Source organism: Tasmannia lanceolata, unplaced genomic scaffold (genome assembly GCF_043159265.1).
Source record: "Tasmannia lanceolata isolate RefF3 unplaced genomic scaffold, GAP_Taslan_0.1 ptg000012l, whole genome shotgun sequence".
NCBI lineage: Eukaryota > Viridiplantae > Streptophyta > Magnoliopsida > Canellales > Winteraceae > Tasmannia > Tasmannia lanceolata.
Window position 1 is genome coordinate 33,888,388 of NW_027518689.1, and position 22,667 is coordinate 33,911,054.

The 22,667-nt window shown below is 38.0% G+C and overlaps 1 protein-coding gene across 1 annotated transcript; it reads right to left on the reverse strand.

Annotated features, from left to right (window-relative positions):
• Positions 1-6,143: 6,143 nt before the first annotated feature.
• Positions 6,144-11,363, reverse strand: LOC143887923 (putative methyltransferase PMT18). The gene is made up of 6 exons (XM_077392170.1): positions 11,074-11,363; positions 9,511-10,220; positions 8,661-8,871; positions 7,901-8,198; positions 6,542-7,009; positions 6,144-6,456 (listed from the first exon to the last, which is right to left on the reverse strand). Exons 2-6 carry the CDS (start codon positions 10,213-10,215, stop codon positions 6,249-6,251), a joined length of 1,890 nt encoding a protein of 629 aa, XP_077248285.1. The 5' UTR covers positions 10,216-10,220; positions 11,074-11,363; the 3' UTR covers positions 6,144-6,248.
• Positions 11,364-22,667: the final 11,304 nt, after the last annotated feature.

A 22,667-nucleotide genomic window follows, 5' to 3' on the forward strand; every position in this document is an offset into this window, starting at 1 on the left:
GGTACGTAGATGAGCGCGCCAGACCCCGTGCGGATGATCGTCTGATCGGGCAGGTAGTTGCACAACCCCTTCCACCCCGTAACCAAGCCACTTACTCAGTGTGGTTACACGAACCGAGTCATGCCATACGGGAGAAGTGAACCAATTTGTAGAGACTGTGAGGACATCGACAATCATCTATATCTACTCAACTGCTACCGCCACCAACGTATTTTTAGTACCAATCTTCGACTTGTCAACTCCCATCGGACAATCTCGCTTGATGTAACGGTAACCCTTACAATTGTAGGGTTACACACTTTTCCCCGTGGATACTTTTTCTCGAAATATGGACAAATAAAACTTCACTTTCTCGAAATACAAACAAATAAAACTTCAACTCCTAAAGAAGCACTTCACGAAGCTTCTCCTAATTTGATTGATTTAATATGAGAATTGCCAAAGGGGGACTCACTTTTGAAAATTTGTTAAAGAGGGTTGATAATCCCATTTAGAGATAACCCCCTTTTAGAGACTTGATAACCCCCATTTCGTGTCCCTCTAACAATTTTTCAAAAGTGTCTCCTCCGTTGGCAATTCTCATATTTTCATGTCCCCCATTAACAATTTTTCCTTATTTCTTTTCTACATGCGAAAGAAGAAGACATAAATTTAGAGGACAATCAAAATAGGTTTACTCAACTGTAGATCTCGACTTGCCATTTCAAGATCTCCTGTCAGATGGCTATTTTTTCCCCTTCTCATAAACAATCAACCCATGTTCTGAGTATCATCTCGATTAGGAATACTAAATTGTTTCACAAGATTATTGTTGTTACTTCTAGATTTACGGTTTATTTTTTTGAACAATAGCATAATCACCATATCGTCATAAGAATAAGGAAGAGGAGCAAGGACCAGTTGGGATTTGTATTATTCTTTCATATTTTCAACCACTTTGACCTGGCCACAAGTCCATCAAGTCCATTGAACTCACAAATTCAACTCATTCAACTATGGCTTCAGATATAATTGGTTGGCCAATCTTTTTGACAAGTAAAGCTTTCTCCCATAACTTATGTATAAATCATTCTTCCATAAAGTTAAACATAATGTTATCTTCAGGATACAATCGAGTAACGAGTAACACTGACAAAGCTCAATTCAATGTCTTTCTACTCGACATGCTGTGTCTACTCCATCTTCCTAATTTTCCTTCAACATCTTAGCAAGATCCTGCTGAACAAGAATATCATCCACTCTCCCTTGTTAGAGAGTGAAACTATATTTCTTTGAATCACTCCACAAACCTTGAAAGTAAAAATTCAACATCGTCTTTGGTTGTTTGATCAATCATACTCCCATCAGTCGGTTGGGTGATATTCTAATCCCCTCTAGGCATTGGATAAGCGCAACGTCAGACCAATCAGTTGTGCCCACTAGTTAAAAAAATGGATGCGTGATACGTCGATAGGCTAGACATAGGCATAATATGACCCCTAGCTTAAAAAATCCAGACAGATTTTGCTCATCCTCTCCCAATCCATACGAACCGCCTTCGATAGATCCAGAAGTTTTCGGAATCAAAATTAAACCATACATAGATTATGAATTCACCGAAACTCCACCTCTCACAAGAATCTCCATCAATCTTTTCAAAACAAGTCCACCTCTCACACGAATCTCCATCAATCTTTTCAAAACTTCACCGTTCTTGATCATTCTTTGTCGACAATCGCTCCAACAACGACCACGATTAATGCAGATGAAAATCATAAAGATTGTTCCAATCGTTGGCGTTGAGTAAGTTTTTATATTTTAACTATTATTTTCGTCATTTTATTTGTAGGCTACTTTTTAGGCATCAATTCTCATCCGTTGAAGTATTTTTGGTGTCTTTAGAAAGGTTTTTCGATTACCTATCTAACGAGCCCAAGATCACATGATTTTGATGTGTTTTGAGCAAGTTATGACTGTTTTTAGGAAGGGATATAGGTCAAATATGGGATTACTATTTTTGGTAAGTTTTTATCTTTATTTAGCTTTGCTTAGATTAGATGAGTGATTAAAATTAGTTTTTACTTTAACCATAGCTTTAAATCCCTTTTGCAGCCAATTGAAAATTCGCACCCTTTTCAAGCCCGGAAACCCTTTTTGAACATCCATAGCCTAAACCTACCATCAAATCAGAGCCTAAACCCTAGATTAACCTTTCTTTTACCTTCTAAACCTTAACCTAAAATTTGGACAGCAGTATTAAACCAAAATCTCAGATCTGCTAAATTATCAAAATACCCCTACAACCCAAAATTGTACCGTTTTGAGCCGTTTACTGCTGCTGGACATTTAATCTGTTTTTCTTCATTGGATATTATTATTTTCATGCTTGTGTGACTTCTATTTCATTGGTACTTGCATTAGCTTTTAGTTCTTTTAATTGGTTGCTTGTGTAGGCCTAGTTTCAGACTAATCTTTCTATTATCAATTCGTCTAACGAATATTTATCGTTTTGATTGATTTGTATAAGGTTTAGTTCATGCTTAGTTACAATCTTTACAATTATTTATGCTATTTAGGTCTCATTATTGTTGCTGCCCATAGATTAATTAGGAGTTAATTCAGCCCTAGGTAAGTTGTTAAGTGTTCTTTTAATTTTCCGCGTAAGCCCTAAATTGTCCTAAAGCCTAAATCCTACTAGGAGTGTAGGATTTTCCCTAAATTAGGTATTGTCCTGCATCAACTTGGTACCAAAGCCTAGAGTTAGTCGTAGGAAACCTTTTAGGGTGTTAGTCTACAGTTAGTGTCTAGTTTTCCTTTGCATGCCCACAAGGAGTGGTAAGGATTACCACACAATGACATCCGGTAACCAAATATCAAATGAGGAGTTGGCCCAACTTATTAAAGACAGCCGCGAAGAGATACGCCATAGTAGAGAGCACCGTGAAGCATGCAATTGAGACAGTGAAGCCCGCTTTTGAAAGCTACAGACCGTTAGCCATGAGATTCCATGGTATCGATGTTACCAACCAACACTATTCAATGTTACCACAGTCGAGAGCTATAAGCCCACAACCAATGTTACCCACTCCCACGACATGCCAGACGCAGTTGATGCTAGTGATGAGTCGAATGCTCTTGGTGAAAAGTGCGCCACTGATGACAGAGTTGCTGGGTATACTGCATCTGAGCCTATTGTAGAGATTGAGGCCATTATGAGCATTGTGACTGAGGATGTCGATTCTATAGTACATGAGCACAATGACAGTATTGACTCTACAGTCAATGCTCCGATCAAGATGATTGCGGAGGTTGAAACCAACGATATCAGTGAACATGATGATCTTCAAGAGGTTTGTCAATCTGCCATTACTGAGCCAGATATAGTTATAGTAGATGCTTGGTTGCCAATTTCACTGAGTCTATTGCGATGTCGGCGGATGTTGATATTTTAGAGGATGGTCATGGTTTGATACTGCACAGAGCTGTCATGCCGATCCTGCCGATCCAAGAGGAGTACGTTGCTATCTTTCCAGCCAGATTACTTCTCCGCAGCTGTTTGTGTTCTTATAATTTTCAGGGGCAATTCTTCAATCTCACTCCGTCGGCATTTCAGACGGTTCTTACAGTTCCCACAAGCGTGTTACGGCATTCGAGACTCTGACAGATTACGACTTACATTGATTCAGCAGATCGTCTACATCTTTGATCCAGGCAGACTAGAACTCGAGGACAAGTTCTTTTTCAAGCAGGAGAGAATAATACGGATGAAAATCATGAAGATTGTTCCAGTCGTTGGCGTTGAGCAAGTTTTTATATTTTAACTATTATTTTCGTCATTTTATTTGTAGGCTACTTTTTATGCATCAAATCTCATCCGTTTGAAGTGTTTTTTGTGTCTTTAGAAATGTTTTTCGATTACCTATCTAACGAGCCCAAGAACACATAATTTGGATGTGTTTTGAGCAAGTTATGACTGTTTTTAGGAAGGGGTATAGGTCAAATACGGGATTACTATTTTTGGTAAGTTTTTATCTTTATTTAGCTTTGCTTAGATTAGATGAGCGGTTAAGATTAGTTTTTACTTTAGGTTATCTTCTAGGGTTTCTTTTCTTATAGATATATCTTATCAAAGCAATGTAAAGGGACTTTTGACTTTTGAATATTGAATAGAATTGAGATTTTCTTTTGTGAGAGCTATTGTGGCTTGGACTTCTTTTCTCTTCTCCTCTAGGTGGTTTAGAACCATCTTCTCTCATCTCTTTTCCTCTATTATCTTCTATTTCTTTAATCAAATCAGCACAAAGAAGGTTAGTAAATCAATTTTTTTTTCTTTGTTCTTGAACCCTAAAATACAAAAACCCAAAATCCATAGATCTCTCTCGTTCTTCAAGATCTCATTTCGAGACTTTGAAGGATTGTTTTTATTATTAAACCTCAGCCAAAACACCCAAAAACCATAGCTTTAAATCTCTTTTGTAGCCAACTGAAAATTCGCACCATTTTCAAGCTCGAAAACCCTTTTGAGCATCCCTAGCCTAAACCTACCATCAAATCAGAGCCTAAACCCTAGATTAACCTTTCTTTTACCGTCTAAACCTCAACCTAAAATTTGGATAGCAGTATTAAACCAAAATCTCAGATCTACCAAATTACCAAAATACCCCTACAACCCACAATTGGACCGTTTTGAGCCGCTTATTGCTGCTGGAAATTTGTTCTGTTTTTCTTCATTGGATAATATTATTTTCATACTTGTGTGACATCTATTTCATTGGTACTTGTATTAGCTTTTAGTTCTTTAAATTGGTTGCTTGCGTAGGCCTAGTTTTGGACTAATCTTTCTATTATAAATTCATCTAACGAATCTTTATCGCTTTGATTGATTTGTATAAGGTTTAGTTCATGCTTAGTTACAATCTTTACAATTATTTATGCTATTTAAGTCTCATTATTGGTGCTGCCCATAAATTAATTAGGAGTTAATACGGCCCTAGACAAGTTGTTAAGTGTTTTTTTAATTTTCTGCGTAAGCCCTAAATTGTCCTAAAGCCTTAATCCCATTAAGAGTGTAGGATTTTTCCTAAATTAGGTATTGTCCTGCATCACCGATACTACATTATTATTAAATGCCTGTATAGTTTAATACCGTCTACACAGGCACATGCATGATAGAATTAGTAAACAAACAACATGCACAAAGATAAAACGAATGTTTGATGTGATTCACCAAGATTGGCTTCTTTTACCGAATAGAAAGTAGCATCCACCGAAAGCAACAGACATACAATATTACAAAGAGAAAATCATCAATTCCATAATCATTACACGCCCCATGGTTTTAAATTTCGACCGAAACCGAAATCCGAAATTACCGAAATGTACGAAATTTCGGTCGAAATTTCAGAAATTTCAAACAAGATATTAATTTTTTATTCCTTCACAAAATTTCAGCCGAAATTACCAAAATTTTGGCAATTTCGGCCAAAAAAAACCGACATTTCACCCGTCTTTACCGAATTCCGGCCGAAATTTCAGGATTTTGGCTGAAATTTTGGTTTCAGCTAGGTCCGAAATTTATGCCGAAACTGAAATTTCAAACCATGTACACGCCTAACGCTAACAACAGATCAAACCCAAGAGCATTCAAAGTCCTAACGAAACTACTTTCATTTCCCTCAGTTCAAGCTCTTGTCTCCTCCTCTCCCATGCATTAGTATAAAATTACCTTACATAACTTGTGTCAAAGACCAAGCCTCTCCTCCTCTCCTAGTCGACTTAAGAAAAACAGAGACAAATCCAACCTTTTTCATAAAACTGCCCAACACTCTCTCCCTTTACTAATTTTATTAGGACACTACAGGAGAGAGTCCTGTCCCATTCGCGTAGTCTCTCTCTCTCCCGTGCATTAGTAAATATGACTTTCATTTTCTAACAATACTAAAATCAACCTTTCAAATGAATGCATTATTAAACAAACCATAAATGTCAACACATCTCACCACCTCTAGAGTATTGCAATGTGGAAGCCAAAAATTCCTACCACCAATCTATCTACCATACCAACTCATCTCATCATAATTACTCAAAAAACCTGATCCCCATTTACAGGGTTTCAAAGAATAGTACATTGAAAGAAACATGAGGTAAGAATCAATCTCTACGACTGCGAAAAGATAATCAAGAAACCATGTAAAATCTATGTCAAAAGAAACATACATTAATGGAAATTTCAACAGATAAAAATACATAGCTTACTGTTCTCGGCTTTCTTAACCAGTCCAGTAAGATTTCACAGCAACAAGTATTTTCTCAGGGTTAAAAGGCCCATCCTCATGATCTATTATCTGACTCTTCCATCTCATCCCATCTGATATGCTCTTAATCTTCACAAGAACTTCCACTACATCCCTGAAAATAACTGTCCCTTCTGGCCTCAAAATCCTATCCATCTCCAACAAAATATAGCTAATGTCACACCTGCAACAAAACAATGACAAATCACAACTCTGATCCTAAAAATGTTACATTTATGTATAGATGTTTCCAATTCATTTTCCCTTACCTGTCCTGATAAATACTGATCACACCATCGGCATGTATGAGGTCGTAGGTTCTCGGATATGTTGAGAAGGCTTCACACCAGTCCTGGTATGTACCAATGAACCCTCTCTCATAGATCATGCCAAGAGTATCGTGGTTCGAATTAGCGGGTACCACATTCATGACCCACACTGGGTATTTTAACATCGCTGCCGCGAATCCTCCGAGGTTGGCATTCATATCCATTACATTTCGGTATCGTCCTTTGGGGAGAGGCGGGATAATTTTCTTGTAGTTAGTCACCCTTTTCTTCCACAGCTCATTATCCTTTTGGAACTTGTCAGCAGTGACTCCAGGAATGGTTCCTCTGCTTATTCTAGGAGGAATGGCGAATGCTCGTGCTGGCCATTTCTCCAATGCCCCACCTGCAACTTCACTTTGGCTGCTCACTTCGGGTAGCGGAGTAATGCAAGTTTCCATTTTTTTGTACCTTTGGATAGGGAATCAGAGGCAAATCAGCACACATTTTCTGATGCATAAATATACATTTTCACTTAATTTATACAGTAGTATAACTGCAAATACACAAATTCAAAAGTATGTATTTTTTCGGTTCACATTTGTTTCTTGAAAGTTTAGGTCCAACGAGCTTTAAAATTCATTTCACTATTTCAAAACTTGCATAGTCAACTCAACTTTACCCGGAATTGGGACAAGAGGGTAATGTAGTTTCTCAAACCAGGAAACTTCCATCGCGTGCTCAAAAACTACAACGAATACTTGAAAACTTGAAGAAACATATAATATCAGAAGCTTTTTTATCTTGAAAAAACTCAACTCAAGACAACTTGAATTCAGTCCCTCTCTAGTTGTATTCAAGTTTCAGGTTTTTTCTATACAGTTATGATACATGGGTTGGAACAGGGGCTACAAGTTGCATCTCAGTTTTCCCACCCAAAAGTATAGCATACAAAGAGATGCATATTCGGATATACAGAGTGCCTGAAGAGTACACAATCGTGTTTGAAGTTTTCAGCTGTCCAAAACATCTATTAATTTGGTTTTTTTTCCATTAACATATGACACGGGTAGGTATTTGCGAAACAACCAATTACTCCAAAAGCTTAAGCTTTTAGAGTCTGTGTTATTAAATCATTTATATACACCTCAACACTCCCCCTCACGTGTGGCACCTCTTTTGGGTTAGCTGTACATGTGGATTTTTAATATCAAGGAGTAGTTGGGATTTGAACCCAGGACCTGCTGTGAGGCAATAGCTCTGAAACCAAGTTAAACAACCAATTACTCCAAAGCTTAAGCTTTTAGAGTTGGTGTTATTAAATCATTTATATACTTCAACAGTATGATATAAGTTTCTTACCAGCCTGCATCTGGATTGTCATCTTTGCAAATATGGGGAGTTTTAACAATCCTTCTGCTATCCACACACTCAATGTGGTTCATGGGCTTTTGCCAAATTGCAAGATCATCCTTTTCGACCACTTTTGTCCAGCAAAGGCGCCTGGCGACATCCTCAATTGCATCTTGCTCTTGTTTCAAATCCTCTTTGGTTCTCTCCCAACCCCTAAAGTATTTCTTCCAACGGATTGGAGGGCCTGAGAGAATCCAATAGCCCCCTGGCCTTAGAACTCTGTCTACTTCGATTAGAAAGATCCCCTCTGCAGCGAAAAAACATTGGAGGTGTGACAAAAATTTCAAATCAAATCAAAACTTTGAAATGCAAGTGTAAAGGTAGTGGTTGATGATGTATAGCAATGAATTTCTTCGGTGGATTTTCTGTTCATATTTTACAAGCCAAAATGAAAAAAGGAAAAATAAGAAACAAAAAGGCTTCAATTTTGAAGTTGTTAAGCAAAATAAAGGATAACTTTAGGAGAAGTTTCTTCATATTTACCTGTAAGAATATAGATCTCTTTCAAGATGCAAATCGAGCAACACATTTAACATCAGTTGATTTCCTTTACAATTTAAGAACTGAAAATCTCAACATGGTTTCATATGATTTATTTTATTTGATTTTTGGTAGCTAAGGTGGGGTTGAGCTCATGCTATTCAATTAAAGATGGAATATGAAATACCCAGCAAATAAATATTGATGAGACTGAAAATTAACGACTTACCAAAATCATACCAAGGGATCAAGCAGCGAGAACAATGTGCCATATCAAAAGCCCTTGACGGGTAAGGCATTCGATCTGACGCCAATACACCAATCATGGCCGGTACCCCTCGCTCCAACGCAAACTGAACCTGTGCTTCATGTGTATCCCTTGGAGCAAATGACATTGTCAAAATGTCTCTCTTTAGCAAATAAGCACCCCAGCTTGCCACCTCCAAGGCACAATCAGAACACCCAAATATCTCAGAAATTTATGTACAATTAATCAAACTAAATCTAAGTATAGGTCCTACACATGTTAAAGTATAAATGATTACATAACACCAACTTTAAAAGCGTATGCTTTTGGAGTAATTGGTTGTTCAATGTTAGAGTGTGAGATCTCAATGTTGGATCATCAAGGATTAGATGAGAGGTAATTTGGTTAGATTAGGCTACTAGCTAGATTAGGCAAGTAGTTTGGATTAGGTTTATCTTTTCCTAATCTTTATTTCTTTTATTTTTGTGTGTAAAGTGCTTATTTAAGCACATGGTTAATGAAAATCATACGAGATTCATCAGATCTCAAATTTTCTCATGGTATCAGAGCAATTGCCTCACGGAAGGTCTTGGGTTCAAAACACAAGAACTTCTTGATATTAAAAATTCATGTGTAGGCCAACCCAAAAAAAGAGGGGCCATACGTGAGGGGGAGTGTTGAAGTATAAATGATTAAATAACACCAACTCTAACAGCTTAAGCTTTTGGAGTAATTAGTTGTTTCACAACACAACTTAACATAGAAGCCTCTATGATTCTAAAAACTTGAAAACCAAAACATCGAAAGGACAAAAAAGTGTTAGTGTTCTTACTCCACAGCCTGTATCAATTGCAGTTCTGATCTTCCCAGTAGTTAAAGGGATGAGCTCATTTATGTCATCAATGTAAGCATCTGCTCCTCGCGGAAACATGGTACCTCCCCCTGGGAATCTGAACCTATCGCCCTCGACTTGGATCCAATTCTGAACAGCCTTCTCGATACTAAGTTCTTTATGAGGGATGTTGTCATACCAGGCAAAATCCCTACTCTGAGGCCATTTAAAAGGATTTTTGTACTTAGGTGGAGCGGGGATCAAGCACTGAAGAAGTTCCTCTTTCTTGGTAGGACAATGTCGCTCTCTATAAATCAGCATTTTTTTCTGAAATTTCCTCGCTCTTCGGGGATCTTGGCAAGGTGTATATTCGCTTAAACTCATGTTACATGGTGGGAATTTTTGTGACTCAATGTTAGTGTCATTCAAGGCCACTTGATGATGAGTTGCAAAGTCGAGGGAGACTGATGATGCCGAAGATGAGGGCATAACAGTAGAATGGGAATTGGGTTTTGTGGATCCAACGTCACAAGTAACTTTTTTGTCAACATTAGAAGGATCGGATGGGAAAGGAGAAGTGTTTTGCCAAGCCCCCAAAACATAGAAGAGAACACAAAGCCCAATTACACCTAAGACCCAAGTCAGGCGCTTTCTCTTAGCTTCAATATGGTGAGGCTTGGGAGATCCACTGTTATCCTTCGCCATTAAAACTGCACAAATATGCACAGATGAACTTTCAATAAACAAAATTTGGGCTTTTCAATAGAAATCTGCATATAGAAATATGAAAAAGAACAGGAAAATGACATGATAAATTCAAATAAGTTATCAAATACAAATGATGACCTCTTACATGAGAATCAGTGTAGACTACAGAGGGCAATATAAACGGAAGAATCTCACATACATGGAAAGACAAAGTTGAGATACATGATGTATACTCAACTTCTAAGAAGGAAATTGACAGAAAAAGAAAACAGAGGACTACAGTTTATACAGAGTAGAATACAAGTAACAACTCCAAAATAGAAAAAAAGAAATATAAAAGGAAAAGGTCTCACTGCAAAGCAAAAGGCCAATAAATGATTCATTGCTGGATATTACAAGAACAATTAAAATATGATAATAAAAAAAATTAGCACAGATAATGAAAAGATCCATGGCAGACCCCATTGACACTGTTTTAATCATAAATATTGAAATACATTAAAACATAAAAATAAAAATAAAAGAGTAAAAGGAAATAGAAAACATAGAATAGGAAAGGCACTCAAACCCATCATAAAATCAGATATACCAACATCAAGAACAGATGAGTAATCTCCAAAGCTCCATCATCAAATGTAAAGTCAAGCAAAATCAAAACCCCACAAAAAACCAACCACTTTTCAAAACCATGAAAAAGCAAGAGTCAAGAACAGCATCAACTCAGTAAAGAACCCACCATATCCATATGCCAAAACCTCTAAAAAACCCACTAAAACACCACCATAAAAACAACCTCAAAGTTGCAGGGAAAAAAAAGAAGCTACAAGCTACTAAGGAACAGTTAAAAAAACATACCTCTCTATATATTTAACTGTCTCCTGCCTCCCTTTATCTTTCAGAAAGAAGCAACCTTTCACAGGAAGAATAAAACCCCATGAAGGCTAGTAACCAAAGGGAGGTCTAGATAGCATTCATTCATCAAAAGTCATTTGGGTTTTCAATGATTTTTCAAGTTTTCTCTGGTGGAGTGTGGATTCGATCCAAAAGATGAGGCTTGTTGAGATTCACACAAGCCAAGTCCTGAGAAATAAAAGGAGACTGACCAGCCTTAAAAAGCTCACTCCTTCATGAATGGGTTTTCTACTTTTCTTTCCAAAACTCCATAAATTATTACTTTATTATATTAATTAAAAATAATAAAAAGTGGCAGAATTTCACAGGACTGCCAATTCATGTGGGGCCCATGGGCCATGTCCATTTGTCTCAGTAAAGTGATATATGTATTTAAATAATGACCACTTGTCTTAGTTACACTACAAGGGGGTGGGCCTGGGAAGAAAATGGGGAGCATATATCATTTCCCATTGGCCATTGCAGTATTGCACAAATGTCAAAAGCTAGGGCCCACTTGAATTTTTGTGGGTCCCATTCTTGATCTTATCTTTCTACCCAGTGGCATTGTAATTTGTAGCCCTGTCTGTGAACTAGGTTATTACAGTGATTGACCAAGGGAGGGAGAAAATGGGAATTAGAGAAGTTTCATTAGCTGTAGTAAAGAAGGATCCTGAGAATCAGGGGGTGTGGAAAGAGTGAGACCTTGGTTTGTTTGCGTGCAGACAGAGTAAAGAATATTTTATTTGGCTTAAAAAATAAGCCTTTTAGGTGGGGGTCTTAATTGTGAAAGGCAGAAAATCCACCACCTTTAGTGAAATTACAACTAATAAAGAAAAACAAAAGCTAAGATGTAGGTTATTTGGATACATCATACACCTAAGAAAATTTTATTGAAATTTTGGAATGAAAATTTTTCATGGGAAGTTTTTTCCATGGAAAATGATTAAAGGTATGGTATGGTAAAAAAAATTTAAAAAGGAGGAAAATATTTCCTCCATAAAAGAGATATTCATGATAAATGAGTTAGCCAAACACTGGAAAACGCATTTTCCAGGATTTTCCAAGATTCTTTCCAAGCAATTTGGCTCGTTGGTTCGGGTGATGAATGAGTCGGGCCCATTTTTTGTAGTTTGATGTATGTTTTTATAAAGAGATTAATGGAGGCCCATGATCGCCCCAAATCTTTAGCCTAGGCCCACCGAAATTTAGAAAGAGGACTGGTTACTATATGGCAAGAACAATTAATTTTACCACTGTATACGTGGCAAAGTGGGATTAGCTATTAGTGGTTCAAAGTGCACTGATACACTATCCAAAGTTTCCTAATCATCCATTTAGGGTCCGTTTAGTTGTATCACTTTCTTTGGAAAGAACCAGAAAAGTGGGCAAAAAATCTATCAACCATGAGGCAACCTACATGGTCTTGGTCCCACTTTCCAGGTTCTTTTCCTTGGAAGGTAAGTACATGGTCTTGGACTCACTTTCCATGTTCTTTCCTTGGAAAGTAAGAATTTTTTTATTTTTTATTTATTGGTTGGAAAGTAAGTATTGCCACCAAACTAAGCGCCATGGCTTCTAAATGATCCGAACACACCAGGGTGGGGCCACATTGTTGGGGTAATCCTAAGCATTCATTTGAAAGCCCCATCATTGGATCATCATAAGGTGTCCATTTGTGGGGGTGAAAATGGACAGATACTATTTATCCGCTAATTTGTCATTTTTTCACCCCACAAATGGACACCCTAAGATGACCTAATAGAGCTGATTTTTTGTGGACACCATATCCATGAAAGGGCTCATCAAATGAATGCTTTGGATCCCCCCAACAGTATGGGCACACCCCTATTTTTGCACTCGAGCGCATATAAGCTTATCTGCGCTCGAGCGCAGAAACCCTTTACTCTTTATATATAGTTATAATTAATAACTATGGTCGATGTCGGATGAGAGGTCGTCTTTCTTTTGCCCTAGAAAGTGGTCTAAAAAACTACACAAATAGTTGTCTTAAAACACCACTTTTTATAATAGGACATGATGTCTGCACTCCCTTGTTCCTTCTTCAATTAGCTGTCGGTAACTTTGGGGGAATCTAAACACCCTTTAACAGCTAATTGGAAAGGTATTAATAGAGAGGAGTACCATTACTAAAATAAGGGAGTGCCGGTATCATTTCCTTTTTATAATCCATGCCCCTGAAAAGAATCGATTTATAATAAGGATTTTAGGCGCGGCGTATTCCCCTTGGCTATATAATCGTGCGGTTTCTGGAAATTTGAAACCCAATTCCCTCCATAAATTCTCCGATCCAAATGGCAGAGAAGTTTCCATATTTCTACCTTTTCTTGTTGGAGGGGCTACCATCCGCTGAACTACCAAAGAAAATAGAGTAAACCAATGTGATCATGACATTGTAGGTGCTCGCGATGGAGCTAATTGGAAAGGTATTAATAGAGAGAGGAGTACCATTACTATAATAAGGGAGTGCATGTATCATTTCCTTTTTTATAATCCATGTTTGTAAAAAGAATCGATTTATAATAAGGATTACTTTCGGATTGGTAATGAGGAGATGAGGAAATTAAGGGATAAGTTGGTGGAAGCCGAGGAGACAAAAATGAGAAATATTGATGTGACAAAGGAGAAAGTGGATTGCAAAGTTTATCATTTGTTCATTGCTTAACATTTCAAATTGATAAATAAAATAGGGGAAATGATATCCACCCCACCCCCAACGGTTTCTGTGAAAATGGTTCACTACTTGAAGATAAATTCACCCCCTTTAACTTTTTTCTTTGCATCTAAAAATTAACGAATTACGTTAAGGGGGGGGCGGGGGAGATTTTATCCGTCGGGGGTCTGGGGTAGGTGTGGGGAATATCATTTCCCTAAAATAGTAATGTATAGTAGCTAGTTTTCATTTTGGTTACTTGATTTAAGCGGTGTCACGCCTAATATACCACCCTTTGTTTTACAACCAACTAGTAATATAAATACCTTAGGTAAGCCCAATTAGAGTTTAAGCTATTTTAATATCCCGAGACCCTGTTTGTTTTGGATTTTAAGAACTGATCGTAAGTCCAAAACTAGTTATTGGACTTAAAATTAAAGTGAAAGATCAATTGGTCCAACTGAGCGTGATTTTGTTCTTGTAATGTCGAATCACAAGAAAATGACCTTCCCTTTCAGACTTAGCAGGGTCCAAAAAGCTGAAAGAGCTCGGTTCTGATGCAACTATAAATGTTATTGGGTCACCCCCTTCCCTTTCGAATGCCGGAAATGAAGATGGACCGTTGCTGATCAAGATTGAAACTAGATCACTCTTTTTCTGCTTGGTCGAGTCTAGGATCCACGATCCTTGTGACCAAGTTTCCTTTCTGTTTGGTTGCATCACTTTCATAGGACAAGTGGGAAGTAGATTTTTTGACCATCAAATCACTTGATCCATAAAAAAAAATCTAGTTGACCACCGACTTTTTGATGGATCAATCCGTGCGAAGGTCAAAGAAATCCAGTTTTCCACATAAGAAAGTAATGAATCCAAATGGGGGCCATCGAAATTTGTGGTCAAGGAAACTAACTCCTCTACATCATTAGAGTAGAAGCATCCGTGCTAAGTGCATTAATTATATATTGTGTACGCACATACCATACCGGGACTTGATATTGCCAACCGCATGTTATTATGGAACCTTTTTTTACCCATCTCTATAGGGGGGTGTAAACGAGACGAGCCGAGCCGAGCTCGGCCAGGCTCGGCTCGGCTCGTTAAGTTCCAAAGCTCGGCTCGGGCTCAAACCAAGCTCGGGCTCGGCTCGGTCAGGCTCGGCCAGGCTCGCGAGCCTTAACGAGCTTTTGTTATAGTGTAATTCGACTACTCTTTTTACACTACGGGGGTGGTCCAAGTAACAAATGGGGTTCCAAAAAAGAAGTGACATATTTTGCCTCTCCCTTTCCCTCTCCGGACAACCCTTTTAGTGTATATATTAATATATAACATATATATTTAAATATATTAAATGCTTAACGAGCCGAGCCGAGCCGAGCCTGGCCTATCTTGGGCTCGGCTCGTTAAGCTTAACGAGCCTGGACAGCCGGCTCGGCTCGGCTCGTTAAGGATTCGAGCCGAGCTCGAGCAAGCTTCCGAGCCCGAGCCAAAATTGACACCCTTAATCTCTATGTTCTCTCTTCTCTGTAGTAAATGCCCAAAAACTTAAAAGAAGTTCCAAAGACAATAAAAGGCTGGAAACAGAATACTTTTTGGGTGTGTGGATGTTATAACTCTCATGCTCAATGTCTACTCAATGTTTGACCATTGGGACATCATTTTGGAAAGAAAGGAAAATGACAAAGGAGTGAAGCATCTAACTAGGGAAGGTTTGTCCCTCAGATGTCTAGATTTAAAGCATTTTAAATGTTATAGCAGCCAGGTACATTATATATTGTGCAAGATAACGACCAAGGTGTCAACAACAGTCTTATCAGATCCAAACTATCTTATACCCAGATCGGATCCAGGCTGAATGGATCCAAAATTTATCTCGTAGCCGAGTCGACTCTGGATTCAGGTCATTCATTTTGTAGTGAATCATGAGATTGAGTCCGGCCCATTGAGAGCCCTAATAACTTACCATCGAGGCCTAGGCTTAGTCGCCTTTCTAGTAAGCATAGAGAGTTAGGTCCATACTGAACATTTTTTGTTCCATAGGGCCCGAAGCCCAAACATGGGTTGGGACTTGAAATCTCATTAGGGATTGTTGCTCAATTTTCTCTCCCCAGCCACTTGCATGCCGCGGATTGAATGGTTGGGATTGAATTTAGCCTATCCATCTTAGTGTCCTCAAAGTCATGCTTCCTCATGTGGTGGGCCCAGATGAAGCTCTCAGATTGGAAATACTTCAAATGGAGCTTTGAATTATCAATCAATGACTGAAGGTATGAGGTGATAAATTATAGAAATAGGCTTAGAAATTTTCAATCTATTAGGCACATTGGACTTTCAATTAAAATGTGATACAAGGTATAATCCTCATTAATTAGGGAGTGTCTAGGCAATTTTGCACAGAACGTACTTTCGCAGTCCCACCGTTTCAAAAAAGAAAAGCCACCTCAAAGCTTTATTTGTCTTATTCATTTAATTGATATGAGGTGGCACTTCTCTATGGAAAAAAGAGGAGCTGAAAATTGCTTTTGCGAAATTGCTTAGACGATTTCTATTAATTAATACTAGGGCAAACTTAGACTACTCATACGAGGGTGGCACCTCTTTCATTATTTTGAATTCTCTCCCCGGTTTTTAGCTACCTACATCTCCCAACAAGTTGTCAACAGGCGACGAAAGAAATTTAAAATGAAGAGGGGTGCATCTATCCAACACAAGGTAATGTAAATTTCTGTTCCCTTTTATGTTATTCGCTAATTTTTAAGAGCATTGTTACCATATTATCATGGCAAGTCTACCAATCACTCGTCCGATGTGTAGCTCTCTATTTAGAATTCTCAATTTGATAAGAGAAACTTTACACTTTTCTCTTGAATGTAATTTCCTTCAAGATATTACACCATTCACTTTCACGTTTTGCTCCTTACCCTTTTTATAAACAAAACCACAAAGAAAACAATAACTAGAGTAAAACTCCAATAACCAAAATCCTAGTCTAACTAAAACTCTAAAACAAGTACAAATCCTCTTTCAAGAAAAAAAAAAAAAGGCTGTTATAGCATGTTGGGGCTCACCATTTTACACTTCATGTTTTGATAGGTGGGGCCACCATCTCCCTCCTAACCCATGCTTAAGGTGGAGCCTACCATTTACACCTCATATTTCGGTGTAGTGGGGCCCACTATTTACAACTCATTTTCTTTGCTGCGTAAATAATCATCTCCATAGGATAATCTAACCCTCTTATTGAACAGGCAATTCCATTAGAGATTGGAGGGTTAGGACCATCCTATAGAGATTATTTACGTGGTGCAGCCTATTTATGTTGTGACCTAACAAATGAACAGTTTGGATCATCCTATGAAGTGGACTCGCAGGAATTATTGAAACAAAATTTACTCGCAAGCAACATATAAAATCTCATAATTACTAAGGTACCCAAGGTGGCGTTCCCTTAGCCCCTTATCTAGAGATATTAATTTAGGTGGCTCATTGAGAGAACATACTAAAATCCCCTGTAATATAGGAACTTTACACGAAATAATGCTAAGTAAACCTATTGACTTGGAAAAAAAATTCCCAATTTCAAGGGGACAACTTTCAAAAGAAATTGCTAACGAAACCTATTGACTTGAAAAAATTCCGAATTTCATAATTGCTTATGTACCTAGGTTGACATTCCCTTAGCCCCTTATCTAGAGATATTAATTTAGGTGGTTCGTTGAGAGGAACTTACTAAAATTCCCTATAATATAGGAACTGTATAGGGAAAAAGGCTAACTAAACCTATTGACCTGGAAAGAAAAAGGGGTTCCCAATTTCAAGGGGGCAACTTTTAAAAAAATGCTAACTAAACCCATTGACTTGAAAAAATAATCTCCATTTCCTCGGCCCAGCCAGAGACAGAACCTGTCCTCTTTGCACTGCGGAACCAGAATCGACAAACCACCTTTTTTTCAATTGCAGCTATAGTGCCTGGATTTGGAGACAAATTTTAGGGCGAGTCTCTGATCGTAAGAAGCAAAAGAAATCCCTAAATGAGGAAGAAGCATGGATAAGAGGTAAATTTAAATTGAAGGGCCAGTCATACACTTTTATTCGCTTATTGTTCACTGCTTCTATCCATCATTTATGGCTAGAAAGGAACAACAGAGTTCATGAAGGTCGAAATCTGCACAAGCATTTCACTTTGAAAAAAAATTTCAGAGCTGCGAGAGAAAAATCCCTCTTCCTAAAGCTAGACGACAATCCCTCCGAGATCTCCAGGAAAATTTCTCAGCTCTGGAAGCTTCCTCTGTTCCATAAGCAACTGTCACTTAATATTTGCTCCTGGAAGCCCCCGCAGCCTGGATGGATTAAACTCAACACCGATGCATCTCTTGCAAATGAAGAAGGTAGCATTGGAGGCTTACTAAGAAGTAGCGACGGCAAATCTCTCAGCCTGTTTTCTCTTAGCTACCCAGCAGCTCCCATTCACGATCTTGAGATTGAAGCAATTCATATGGGGCTCAATCTTGCAGTGAGGGCGAATTACAAATGCCTATGGATAGAATCTGATTCCCTTCTTGCTATCAATGTCATCCAAAAAACAGCTCCATGTCCATGGACAAAACTTATATCTCTTGAAAAGATAGACTCGATGCTATCAAACCTGCAAGCGTGGAGCATCTCCCATCTATGGAGAGAAGGGAATAGAGCAGCTGATTATCTATCCAAAAGCAACTGTCCTATGAAAGGATTCCCAATCTCTCATTCTGTATTTCCTGATGAATTCCAAAATATTTTGTTAGAGGACTCCTCGGGAGCCATTTATATCCGTTTGTAATTTTTCTTTTTTTTTCTTTTCAATATATCTGGTGGGGGTCTGCCTAACCCCAAAACCCCCATCAAACAAATCCTTCAACCAGTCCTAGTTTAACTAGGACTCAACCATGTCGACCTGGCCCCTCCGGCATCAACACTGTTATCTCTTGAAAAAGAGAGTCGTCACAATGGATATGAGCGAAAAAAGAAGGTCTCAAACCCGAAACACAAGCATTCAAGTCACTTCAACCTTCGGCTTTACGAAACTGTGACACAAGAAAGGGAAAAAAATAGAAAAATAGTTCAAAGGGCGATGATATTTTCAACACCCCCCCCCCCGGCATTATGCATGCGCCCCCCTTATCACGTGATTTGACGTCAAAAGGCGTTAAAGTTGCCCACTTTTCGCATCAAATCATGTTATAAGGGGAACGTGAGTTGCAGGGGGAGTGAAACTATCATCTGCCTAGCTCAAAACATCCAAAAGTTCTTTCCTTATTATCAACCATCCACTTATTTCCTTTTACATGACAAATGATTCACGGGAGATGAAATGTACACTTCCTTGTTTTGATGTTGACACTCTCTTCTGCATTCTACTTTACACTTTTCTAATGAGAAATGATAAATGAGCCCCTTTTCATCACTTGGGACTCCCAGGTGCATTGTACGCCGCAATCAAGTCACTTCGTTCCTTCAAATGTGAAGTACATCAGCCCCTGTACAATCATAGATACACTATAGCTGGGTGTCCCAAGTAATGAAAAGGGGCTCATTTATCATTTCCATTTCTAGTTAGCTGTTGCAATTCCGAAAAGATATTAGCAACTAGAGACGTTTAAAGTAATGAGAAGGGTTAATTATGAGAAGATAGGGAGTGCCGACATTTCTCCCAAATAATATTATTGATTTATGGTAGTGGATTACACGCCTTCCCGTGACTAAATAAAAATACATATGATGCCTTCTTTAGAGTTTAGAGTCAATTAGAATACAAAATATCCATATGTTTTTTTCAACGACATGTACGAAATCCAAGTCGAAAGGCACAATTTCCGTAGAGACCTTCTGTTTCCTTTTATTTTGAGCACTGCTAGGATCACTCTCGCGAGTGAAAAAAAATGATGGATTTGTCGAGACTTCCAACATGGAGCAGTGGCCACTGGCCAGTGAGTGGACTCATGCAGCATCGTGGGAGCCCTAGTGCCCATAAAGACCGTCCCATCACTTGAACCAACGGCCGTGCAATTACAGATTTGGTACAAGGGAATTGATATATTCTCTCCCTTTTCTTCCCCAGACCACCCTTGTAGTGTAAAAGAGTGCCACTCATAATTAGCAAAACGTGAGTCCGCGAAAAAACGGGACAGCAAAAATTTAAGTTTAATACGGTAGTGGTTCAAAAAAAACGTAGTAAAATAAAATGAAAATACGAGAAAATGAGTTTAGAATTTTGTCATTTACAAAATATGGTTGGGTAAAATTGGAAAGTTGGCAAAAAAAAAAACCGTTTTGCTAACTATATACACCGGAGGGGGTTGCCCGCGAAAGAGGGGGGGGGGGAGGAGAATATATCACTTCCCTAGTTCCCTGTTCCCTTGAGCCCACTTTTGCACGACAGAAATAATGGAGAGAAAGTAATTTCCTTACGTTGTATAGCTTTTTCACGTTAAAAGGTGGGGCGATGATATTTTCAACCCCCTGCATTAGGCATGCGCTCCCTTAATAACGGATTTGACGTTAAAAAGAGTTAGAGCAGAGCGTCCACGTAATGCAGAGGGAGTGAAAGTATCTTCTCCCTAAAAAGTGGGGCTCAAAGTTGGGGAAAAAGCAAAAGTAAAATAGACATAGACTCTATCGGAACAAAAAAGAAAAGAAAAAAGAGGGCCACCTCAATGGCTTAATGCGAAAAATTGCCTAAACAGTCCCAACTTTGTTATATTGCAGACAGTTTATTTTCTTTGAGAAAATAAAAATATGGTCGGGAAGAAATACATGTGAAGGCTATTTGTTTAATGATCCAAACTATTTTTATGTCATGCCTTGCTATAAATGTACTAAATAATATATGCACCAAAATTCTGAACATCTAAATCATTTTTTTTTACTTAAATGTATGCATAATTAGTAGTGATAATTAAGTAATTAATTGTAGAATTAGTTTCAAAGTATCCATGTTACTAATCAGAGACATTTCTCTGGTACTGCAACTATTGTGCACGTGCCACATGTACGGAAGGTATTGGGAGAACTTCACCAATTATTAGTAATTAAATATAATACTAAATACCTTGTCTTCTATTATTTAACCAGCTTTCAAAAGCTATTACAATTCTCAAAAAGCTCTCAACAGCCGATTAAAAGGGAAAAGACAAGGTGAGTTTGTCTCACTATCAAGACAAATATCAGTAGCCTTAGACTAATATTTTTTGCAGGCTCAAAATTTAAAAAACAAAATTGCAAAATGACTTCAACACTTTTAAGTATACATTCATTTCAATAATTCGCCAAGGCTTTGGTGTGAACACCTTAAAAATTAGGCATGATACCCATGTTTTAAATTTTTAAGTGTATTTTTTGGATAGTTTTTATTTTTATTTTTCTTTTGAGAGATATAGTGAGGACAAATATGTATTTTGTGTCCATGGGCATGTTGGTCATTTTTGCCTAGCTTGTACATGTGTGAGCCACACATGTTTGCTCCAACTTTTCTCACTACCCACCTTTTTCAAATTCAAACCCTACTTGGAACTCCAAACCCATCACCTCCCTAAGCATTAAAGACACCACTTTCCCATACCTACTACCACTTACCAAAGCCACTATCTCTCTACTTTTCGTAGACCATGCCTATTCTCATTTACTTCATTTTGTAGAGATTCTCCACTAGCAAGAGCTCCATTGAAGTTCGTTTTTGAAGACCTCCGCTGAAGCATTCTTGTGTGCAAGCTAGTGTTTGAAGCAAAGGCTAACTTGTCCCATATTTTGCCTATGTCTTGTTGAAGCTTTCTTCTTGAAGCTTTGCCTACTTGTAGTTGTTCTTCTCTCATATATATTGAAGCACATCTTGTTTTTGTATTGTTCTTCTTCTACTTTGGTTGTTGATCATAGGCTAGTGTAAACCTCAGTTTCACTATTTGAGAAGTGAATTTTCCGGTGTTGTGAAAGCCATTTTTCTCTATACCATGCAAAATTTCTTTTTGTCCGAAAGTAAATGCAAGTAAAATAAAATAAATTGAAATGGTGCAACATGCCTAAGTCCATTAGTTTCAATACCACCTTCCTCAGAGCTATCATAATTGCAGTTCTGTATGTTTAATAACTCATTACCGTGCGCTCACATGGGCTCATGTGTATATTGATAGTATAACTAGGGAGTCGACAGAAGTAGTAAACCAATGTCTAACAGACATGAATGATCGAAATCAGACACCAATTGCGAGGAAACCAATCCAACGTTCTCACTATAAAGAAATATAAACCTATAAAGAAATTTATAAACTATGTCCTTGATTTAGTTTTGGGTTTTGGGGCTGAGTTTTTTTTACCTCGTAATCAGGTTGGTTTTGGTTTTGTTACCAGTGTTCTTGTATAATGCATGCACTGTTTTCCCCAAGGAAATGTATGAGTGGGCAGAAGTACAAGTGGGTTCACTTTCTCCATGATCCAAAGAGAAAAATCAACCCTCATTAGACCATTCTAAGCCAGTAAGCCTCCAATTTGTGGCACCTAAATCAACGGTGAGAAAATTTAAGAAAAAACAAGAGTGAGAAAATTAGGCCGCTTAATGGACCCAAACAACCTTGAAGATCCTATTCTGAATGTGTGGAACATAGAGCGATGGTGCGGGTCCGTTGTAGTGTTTCGTGTGGGACAGACACGGGCCTTAATTAATCAGATAGGACTCCAACACTAACGAAAAAGTCACAGAGCATCGCGGATCGGAATATATCTTTATATAGTATGAAAATATTCTTCATGTTTATTTACTTACAAATTGTTAAAGTATAAAAGATAAATAACGCCTTTCTCCAACAGCTTAAGCTTTTGGAGAAGTTGGTTAGTTAACATGGTATCAAAATCCACATGC